Raw genomic sequence first — 10398 nt, forward strand, 5'->3', positions numbered from 1 at the left:
TCCCAGAGGCTGGAGGTTGGTTGGGAGGTAAGACTCTTATGGCATAACCCTTCTGAGAGTCTGTGCTCTGCTTAAGGCTCACATAATGATGTGTGCGCAATGATGCTATATCTGCAGCTTTTTAGATGAGTGGAATCAGCTATTTTCATGGTTCTAAAGGAAGTGGGAATGACTTCATTAGCAGCACCTTGCAGCAACTTGGGCTAATTTGTCCTCCCTCCTGACTAACATGCAGGTAGCCCTTCAGTTGCCTTAATTTAGATAAGGATCTTCCTATCTGCTATTGATCACCAGAGTTGATGACCATTAACAATTTAAAACATTGGTCTCTGAGGTTAATTCTTTTTTCCCCAACCCATAATGGAGGATGTTGGTAACTGCTCAGCACCAGCAGGATGTAACAAGCAATCAGGGCAGCAGATGTCCAAATAGGGGACTGTAATTTCATACCTTCTCCAAGTGGAAACTTGCTGCTTAAAACTTGCCCTGTATTTTTAAGGATCAGCCTCATAACTTTGGAAGCGAGTAACAGTCCATATTTGGAACTAGATGATGCAGGAGGGATAACAATCTGGTAAACCTCCTAATTGTTTTACTTGAAAAGATTTTTCTCTTGTGTGTGCACAAAATGTCAGTCCTTCCCTTCCCTCACAATTGTCATTTGGAGAACTTTCTTCTAACATGGCTTTTACTGCTGTATGTCTCTTTAGCTGTGGGTGGTGGCCCTGGGTTTTGAGTCTGCAACATCTTTGCTGTGCCTGCAGAATGTCTGGCAGTCTCTCAGAAGGAGCAATAAACAAAATGGCCTGTTTCCAGTACCAACGGGTTTTATCCCATGCTTCGGACAGAGAGCAGCAGGGACCTTTCTATTGGGTTCTTCCTTGGGTAGAAATTAGATGAGCCAATTTTGTGGTGCCCAGGAACTTTGACAGAAGTGTCTAGTAGTGATCTAAAGCAGGCCTTTAAAGAACGGCTGGAGGGACGCATGCCCCACAGGTTGCAGGCCCCAGGCTGCACACTGAGCAGGCTGCATGCCATGGGGGTTGCAGAGGTCCCCAGGACCCCTGCCACATGAGCTTTCTGCTGCCCCATGACCCCTCCCTCCTTGCTGCCACCACTCTGTTAATACAATTGCACTTACAAAAAGAGTGTAAACAAGCCTACAAATGAGTTGTTTCTTCCCGCGTGATTTCAAGTCTCCAGTCAGTTCTGTGCTCCAAGGAACTCTGGTCTTACTCCAGCAAGTCCTGGGCTGGAGTCTTGCAGGGAGGCAGAGTGGCATGGTGCGCCAAGCAGGTGGGTTGGCAGGCATACCACTGCTACTCTGTGGGAGTAAGGCAGGTGGATTGGACCTGGCACATGCAGGCATGGTGGTACCTACTCCAGTCTGCCTGCCCTGCTCTTGCACAGCAGCAGTGGTGCCCAACTGCCCAGCGTACCATGCTGTTTCACCTCCCTGCTGGACTCTGTCCTGGCCCAACCAAGATGCACCATCACCCTAGCTCTAAGCAGCACACACTTTTTTTTTTTTTTCAAATATATAGAATGAATAACTTCCTGCAGGAAAACCTCCCCCCCTCCACAAACAAGAAACTTGACACTTCCTGAAAACCGGATATATCAGAGTTTAATAAATACATGGGGGGGGTCATAGTTGTACTTAAACATACAGATGACAGATCAAAATTAAAAAAAAAACCCCAAAACAACCCCCCCAAAAAAAACATATTCCCTCTAAGTTGATATACAATAATTACAGAATACCATACAAAAGGTGTTATTGTCTTTGCTCTGAATTGTTGTGTATGTGCAGCTTAGTAGACATTTCACATTCAATTTGAATTTCAGTGCAAGTAGGCACAACATCCAACATACCTCCAAGGTATAAAGAGAAATAGCAGTTTTACAGGTTTCTCCACCATATTTTGTTACAGTGCAAAATGCAATATATTGTTTTTCTTAAAACAAAAAACAAAAAAAAAAAGAGACCATATAAATTAAACATATTGCACTTGTCCCAAGTAAAAGTGTAACATGTTCCATGCTTACCATCTTGGTGAAAAAGCTTGATGCTTTTAATATTACCCTCCTTTCCCAACTGGTACCAAATAGTTGTGGCTCCTAACCCAACTTTTAACTAGTCTTAAAAGCAACTAGATTGAAGTTACCACTCTTAAATGTTACAGCTAATGTTACAAAAAGTTTCCAGAGACCTTTCAGTTGTTGCCTTTCCTGTAGCACTGTAACTAAATACACAAAAGTAAATCTGCACTCTGTAGGGTAAGTAGTTCAGAATACAAATGTATTGAATGCCAATAGCTTTGTGTTATTTCAACATCCTTATCACTATTGTGCAGAGGCACAAAACCGTCACTTTACACATACTTAGATATTTTCACCAAAATATGTACACAACACTCCCAACTATACAAGTGACAGTCCTGCATCCTTATATATTAATAGTTTGAGCAGGGACATGAAGGGACTTTGGCTTTAACACACCACTGTCATTGTGTGTTCAGAGAATGGTGGGCTGTGTCATGTAAACCTCAAAAGAATGGCTTATGCCAAAGCTAATTAATACATTCCGTGCACATACAAGCGAGGAACACAGGCAAATCACTGCAATCTCAACTGCGCTGTCTCCTAAAATCTGCAGTTTAAAAGAAATAGTTTGGATGCTACCCCTTTAAAGCAAAACAATTAAAAAGAAAAATGAAAATGTTTTTCTAAACACAACTAAGAAAGTAGCTAAAAGACGAGATAAAGCCAATATAAACCAAGATATTACCAAACTCTGACATTATACAAGCAAAGGAAAGAGATGTGGTTAGCTAAAGGCTAACTCAATTCATACAATTATGGGTAACCTATTCAACTCCTTTACCATGCGGTTTCTACACCCTCTCCCCCACTATACATCTTCCAATCATGTACAAAACCTTAAAAAATATTTTCAGCATAAATTGTTATCCATCGAGTCATTTGAAACATGGTCAGAAAAAAAACCAATTTCTGATACTGAGAGAGATTTCAGGCTTTTAGTAACAATATACTAGTAGTGTCTGTACAGTACATTTCTAGAGCAGGTCCCAACACAGCTTGGATTTTACAAGCCACTGTAGATCATGAATAAGGCAGTAGGCTGCTCAACCAGTGATAAGATGAAATCCTAATCCATACATTTAGGAATTCTTTATACACAAAATTTATTTTAAACGGTTTCTACAAATCAAGTGTTTATAAAAATAAGCCAAGTAAAATTTCAGGTTCAGGAAACAAACATGTAACAGTCGCTAAATTGCTCAATTCACAAGCTTGAAGGCTGCTGGATTGCTGGACCCGGCTCACATTCACGGAGGTTCTCTTCTGACCTCATGTACATAAGGAACACGGTGACAGTGGCAAAAGTAGCTGCATTGACAGGGAAAGCTCGGAGAAGTGTAGAAGTAAGGCCCCTTGTAAACACCCTCCAACCTTCATCATGGTAACTCTTCCTAATACAGTCCAGAATGCCTTTGTACTGTGCAACTCCCCCAACTCCATCTGCCTGAAGCCGGGACTTGATCACATCCACAGGATAGGTTGAAAGCCAGGATACAATGCCTGACATGCCTCCAGCTAACAACAGTTTGGGAATGATGTAACTGTCCTCAGCTTCACAGCCTAGGTATCTGGTCAGAGAATCATATGTCAGGAAATAAAAACCAAAACTTGGTGTCTCTCTTATGAATGTGGAAACCATGCCTCTGTTGATGCCTTTCAACCCTTCCTTTCGATAGATCTTAATTAAGCAATCCAGAGAATTCTTGTAATTCTTTGACTTCAATTTGTATTCACCTGTGCCTTGAAGTTGCATTCTTGTTTTTGCTAACTCCATAGGGCAGCAGATGACACACTGAATGGCTCCTGCTGCTGATCCTGCAAGAAACTGGTTTAATGGAGTGTCTTTTCCAAGAGCACGAAGTGTGTTTCCTTGTACGCCAAACACAAGTGCATTAATGAAGGTAAGTCCCATCATTGGTGACCCAATACCTTTATAGAGTCCAAAAGCCTAGAAGACAAAAAGCAAGTGGCCAGTGAAGAAAAAAAGGATGATTACTTTTAAAGTCTGTAAAGAACATTACCTTTTCTTTACAGCTTTTGCAAGGGTGCTGCTCTAACTGACGTAATTGGTGACAGGAATATAGATATGCCCTAATAGCATAACGTTGTTCACATTTAAACATGAATTTGATAGCTCTCATTCCAAAAAAAGTCTTAATAGGAGAATATTCCCAAATATTTATAAGCTTGGTACCTAGTTACTGAATTACACCGAAGTATAGTCTCACTTGTATAGTTTAGTAGGACGGCGGGGGAAGGCTTATCAGGAACATATTCAGAACACTCCTAGCAAGTCTTTAATAGTTTGTTGATTAAGGTTAACACTTTCAGCCCTCTGTACTTTAGTAGGCCGCAGATTTAACTCAGCAATCCCTGTAGGCAGCCTAATAGACAGCCAGACACCTACCCTTGATGTAAGGATTCCAAATCCATTTGACACCTTGATTAGCTGTTCCAGTGGCTAGTTATCCTGTTAAAATTGCATTGCATTTCCAAAGCTTGAATTATTCCAACTTCAAATTTCAGCCATTGCTCATGGTCTTTCATCTAAATTAAAGAACCTACGAGTTTCTCTGCATTTAGGCACACAGGCTTGAAAACTAGTACAGGTTTTTAACAGTTTAAAAGAACATAATGGACCTATCCCAAATGCAAAACTTGTACGTTTGATTCGGAAGTCAGTTAATCTGTCACCACTTTAGTAATCACTGCTGCTTTAATACCTCAGTGCATCTTTTATACAAAGGACAGCATAAAAATGTGGAATTTGTTAACTAAATAGGCTACTTACAGTTTCTTGCTTTATGATAGACTGAAAGCAGTGGAAGGTCCCACGGTAGAGAGGTCTCTCTACATTTTGAACTTGAAGGCGCACCTATAAAAAGTATAGAGAGAGACTTATTTGTACAGCAAGATCAGGGTGATCAGTACATGAGTGCTCTGTACTTGTACACTACAGTGGCACATACTCAAAGCACACAGTTACAATACCAGAGTGCCATAATGGCGATGTGAAATCATTTTAGAAAGAAACCCTTCTGTAAATATTTGAACTATATGTTTTTCAGAATCCTGAAGGAGAAGAGAAGAGAAGGGAGTGTTCATTAATAAGCCTTTATGAGGGAAAAATTTAAGTCATCTCAAAAGTGCAGTAGGGCAAAATGTATCATTTTGTAGTCTTTTCCCCACCTACCCTAAAATCAAAACCACCCTAACCTAGATGATGGTGATAATGCTGCCATCAGTTTGGTATTTCTGTAGAATATGATATGCTTCCAGTACCTATTAGATACAAAGTGTGGCCAGCAACATACCATAAGGCATGAAATGGACAATTTGAGAAAACTGCATGGCTTTCAAAAAAGGCTAGTGTCTTTGGGTGTCCAACTCAAGGCACTCAATGGGGTCTAATTTTTTAGAAGTAGGTGCACACTTTCTGACAAGTCCCTGTCAAAGGATTTTTAACTTGTGAATTGAAAAAACAAATATACTCTTTAAAATTTTAGCCCAGCATTGTATAAAGAGTGCTCATCTGGAAGTTCAGAAACTCTATGCTATATGTAATCTCCACCCACTCTATTAAAGATGGGTCCTATATAACCTATCATTAATCAGTTTTTTCTGCACGGGAAGGAGCATGTGTCATAAAGATGCTATTCTTAAGTGTGAGAAAGTGGGGAAGGCCCATTCTTGGAGGGTTGTAGACCACTTTCCTTAAAAAATAAGGCTGCAATATTATTTCTTTCTTAATGTGTCTGCAGCACTTCAAGTTTCCAACTCTCCTCACTTGAGCTGTATGCATGCAAAAAGCTTACTTTCCAGTAAAGAGCATAGATTTGGGATGAAGTGGTAAAATGAGAACTTTGCTTTTGTGTTGGTTGGTGGTATATTGGAAATGCCTACCAAGTATCAAATATACTGCAATTTCAAAGCAAGGCTTTGACTGTTTTTTTAATTCAGACTTTGGTTAGAAAAACCACCACACAAGTCTCAGATCTACATGAGATTCTTCAACATTGTTCTCTCCACTCTGTTGGTGGGAGCTTTAAACAAAAGAAGACCCATAAAGAGAGCAGGATACAGATAGTTAATCCAATGTAAGGGTCAGAAACTGATTTTTGGCTATAGAGGTTTTGTTTTAAAAAAAAAAAAATTCAAGTTTCATATTTAGTGTTAGTATTCAAGGGGAAAAAAGGGACAAGGCATGTTTAAACCTCAAGCATTATTATTTTCCTCAAAGTAAAAACCAGATCATGTAATATGCAAAAAGGTCTCAAAAAGCTGTTTTGAACTAAAGTTTTGGATGTTTAGCCTTTGCAATCCATAAAGAGACTTATTAAAACTTTTCAGTGCATAGTGAGTTTTCAAGCTACACAACTGAAAGCTAAACTCCTCCAAGCTTACTCTGACGCAGAAATTTTATTCTCTGCAGGTCACTCAATGTAAGCATGGTTTTAAGAATTTAACAATTCCCAACTCACTTATGCCACACATACTACTATATAATTTAAAGTTCATACAGCTCATTAGGATGTGATACCCCACCATCACAAACAAGACAGTAATTAGTTTAATTGTTACTGGGTTTTTTTCATACCCTCCAGCTGTAAAGAAGTTAGATTGTCTTGTTTTACTATGAATCCAAAGTGAGGGGACTTTGAAGGTAAAGACAATAAATAATCCAATTGCTGTTACCTAGTAACTTTTTTGTATGTTAAAGCTAAAACCCAAGTGCTTTTTATACTGCTTGAAGGGGTTCAAATGGCAGACAATTTCCATTTCTAATTCTGTGGACTGTGAAATACTAACTCAAACTTGTCACTTGTGTAAGATTAAATACAATGTATTCCCAGAACTTTAGCTAACTATTAGGCAAAACATTCCCAAATCTGGGACTAGTGGACATTTTTTTTTTTTTTTTTAAACATGACAAAAATTCTGCTGTTTTCTGATTACATTTCAGTTGCAAAGTGCCAGCAGAGATGCATTAATGGGCAATATGTAAGTGAGGAATAAGAATGTTCATGCTTCAAGTTGTTACCACATGGCTGCCACTATCATATAGCTCGTAGTTAATATTTAGAACAACAAAACTGGAAGTTTGCAAGCTATGCAAGACTACATAAAGTGGGTTTTGTTACAGAATTATGCTGCATCCTAACCTACACATAGAATTCTCGCTCATCTTTAAGTTTCTTCTCCCTGCATCTAAATCATTATGGCTTTTCAAGTTTATCACCCCAAGAGTAACAGCACTCTGATATCAGGTCACTAAAGGTTTACATTAAGGTATCTGAGTGAGGAGGAGGAAAAAACCAAAAAAGCAAGCTATTTTGATCTATAGCATTTTTATGCATTTGAGGTGTGTACATGATAAGCACATACCCTCCAAGTGTAAATAGTAGATACAACCGGTCTCAGTTGAGCATGTCTAAGATCCAGTTTTAAAGCGAGTGTGTGCAACCTTAAGCACATAATGGAAAATACATTAAAAAAGAATATTCAAAACAAAGTCTATAGACTTAATGTTTACATAGAGGGGGAAGCTTATAGCTAGTCCCTCCACTTTACAGCTCTAGAAATGGGAAGCATCAATTTAAAACTAAAAGTTAGAAAGGTTATAAGGTTGGTTTATTTTTGGTTTTTTTAGGTTTTTATTTGAACTAATACATTTTGGAATAAATTAAGACTGAGAGAAACAGAAGTGTTCACCTGGTCTATACTTACTAGGTAACTCTCCCGTGATGAGGCTTATCTGTCATCTACAACAAAGTAACACTTTTGCTGTTAATGAAGACAGCCCCTAGCTCAGAAAGTAAAGGCAGTTAAAAGCAACAAAGCAATTTTACACATTACATTAATAAACCAGGGATAGGGAGTTTGCCACTTTGGAGATTAAACTCAAAATCTGTTTCAGATTTTTCAGCATGACTTCAAAGATTCATTCTTTATCCCTGCGTGTCCCACCATACCCACATTCTGCCCCTCCCCCTCATACTTTGAACTTGGTGAAACATGATCATTGGCAAAAGAGTTTAAGCTGAAGGCAAAGTAAAACTGTGGCTTGATTTAAGCAGTTTCCCCATGTCAAAACAACTGTATTAATACAATGATTAAAAAACAAAAATCCACTGAAACACCCCAATTAGTCCCAACTCTCTAGGACTGCTAAAGAGGGCATAATACCCCAGAAATGACACTGTATACACATTTAAAAAAATAAGAACAGTGGTTTGATTGCTTAGTTTCCCCACATTTTAACACGACTAAATGAGCTGATGATATAAATATTATTTAGTATGACATTCTCCAATACAAAAAAAGGTATCGTTTCCTTCTACCAATATAAAGTGCTATCCTAGACTAAATGAACGCCCAAAGCATAATATGGACAAGGAGAGTATTCCACATTATATTCAGACTACAGCCAATTCAATTCTTGTTCTGCATTAATTCAATGGTTCCCAAACTAGGGGACATAAACCTGGACAATTTTATTCTATATATGTTTGCATTCACAAGTATAGAAGCAATGTACTAACCAGAAACAATTTGGGAGCCACTGATTACATTAAAAACGAAGTTGAATAAAATTGCTAATGCTAGACTGACCTGCAAATGCTTAAGCACATGTTTAGTTCTCTGTGCTACGTGTTGTTCTATGGACTTGAGATGGAGTTATTCTTAAGCCTAAGCACGTATTTCAGCTCTGCTAACTCCAATGGACAAACTCATAGTACAGTAGTAAGACGTATCTAATCCTTTGCACCAAGTTTCTCAGTACCCATCAGTGAGGTGCTCAGTGAAATTCAGTTAAATTATTTACCTAGCTTTAACACACCCTGAAAAGCATACAGCTTTTGATATTTTGAACAGTTTGTGTTGGACTGACAGGCACTAGTAGCCATAAAGTCTGTCCTAGGACAGAGATCCATGGGGCTAAGACGACATATAAAGAGGGTGGTCAACTGCTTCAAGTATTTCCCTTACTGCACAGAGATATGCAATCTTATTCTGAACTTAAACACAATGTCTGAAGGTCTGCTCTCCTCAGAGGAGCAAGTGATCCAGCGTATTTATTTAGTATTACATAGATTCTCTCCTGGGAGAGTATCCTATCCTAGCAGGGACATGGGCTTTTTGCATAAAACTTTCTAAAAGTGACCAAATCCTAAAAAAACTTAAGTACTGTGGAGTCCTGTGGCTTTTGAGTGTTATTAGCTGTTAATAAGCCTCTCTCAGAGGTAGGATACTGGCGTTCTACATTTCACAGAACAAGCAATTCTGCCTTGGAACAGAAAAAAGGCATGATTCAGAGGTAAAGGGGAGCGGAGCCAAAAACAGGATGTCAAACTGAAACTGCTTTGCATAGTATTCCTTTCGTCTGCTGATCTGACTACCGCCCGGTATAACTAACAAAGTAATGCTTGTTGAATGAATAGGGAAGCTTAAAAAAAATCCTATCCAGTAGTAAAGTAAGATTAAATTACAGCTGGGGGAATAGGCAGTTTTAGATGTTAGTGATAAGCAGCTGCAGAAAAGCAAGTTTGGAGCCAAATTTTTAAATAATTGTAAGAGCTTATCATAAATACAGGATATTACACCAATCAGTGTGCAGATTAAGTCAAGCCTTGTCCTGATTTTAATCGGACACAAATAGTTTTCGTTCATGTTTGAGGATGTAGGGACTCGGCAAATCTCCAACCCTATTTTAAAAGGATGGCTCCTAATTTTGGACCATTGAGTTTATGCTTCTGGCACACGTGCGCTTTCACTTGCTCGAGAAGACTTGCGCGATGCCCTGCCTAAAGTCTGCAGTAACGAAACCTGTTCAAAAATCAACCCACCTTAACCGTGTCGAAAGGATGTCCCACTAGCACCCCAGCAGCACCTGAAACACAAACAGAGAGCAGTTGCACGCTGGCAAGAAGCCCCAGTGCTGGCTTGCCCCCGTCCCGGCTAGCTCTTGAGCCGTCCCCGTACGAGGTGCTGCGCGTGGGACCAGCGACCCAGGGAGGTCGTGGCTGTGGCCGTGGCCTCGCGAGGAGGCGGGAAGCGCGGCTTCCAGAAGGGAGCAAGTGACAGACCAGCGCGGGGGCAACTGGGCCCCTGCGCACCGCGCGGCTAAGAGCAGTCGTGGCGTCAAGAGAAAACAAGCGGTGCGGTGCGGTGCGGTGCGGTGCTGTCGTGTCGCGGGCAGCCCGTGGAGAGGTGCGGCGCAGACTTGCCAGCGGCCTCTTAAAAGGCCGGGCCGCGACCTGGGCGCCAGCCCCGCTGTACCGCGCCTCAAAC

General features: G+C 40.1%; 1 protein-coding gene across 4 annotated transcripts; it reads right to left on the reverse strand.

Moving 5' to 3' along the window:
- Nucleotides 1-1610: 1610 nt before the first annotated feature.
- SLC25A29 (solute carrier family 25 member 29) lies at nt 1611-10392 on the reverse strand. 4 transcript variants are annotated; one of them, XM_014525383.2, is made up of 4 exons: nt 9954-10072; nt 7834-7868; nt 4898-4981; nt 1611-4054 (listed from the first exon to the last, which is right to left on the reverse strand). In XM_014525383.2, the coding sequence occupies exon 4, from the start codon at nt 4019-4021 to the stop codon at nt 3311-3313; it is 711 nt and encodes a 236-aa protein (XP_014380869.1). In that variant the 5' UTR covers nt 4022-4054; nt 4898-4981; nt 7834-7868; nt 9954-10072; the 3' UTR covers nt 1611-3310. The 4 variants fall into 4 exon arrangements, with proteins under 4 accessions (XP_014380869.1, XP_025046993.1, XP_014380870.1 ...); XM_025191208.1 differs by having other exon boundaries at nt 7834-7909; nt 9954-9998; XM_014525384.2 differs by lacking the exon at nt 7834-7868 and having other exon boundaries at nt 9954-10392.
- Nucleotides 10393-10398: the final 6 nt, after the last annotated feature.

Source organism: Alligator sinensis, unplaced genomic scaffold (genome assembly GCF_000455745.1).
Source record: "Alligator sinensis unplaced genomic scaffold, ASM45574v1 scaffold1385_1, whole genome shotgun sequence".
NCBI classification, from domain to species: domain Eukaryota; kingdom Metazoa; phylum Chordata; order Crocodylia; family Alligatoridae; genus Alligator; species Alligator sinensis.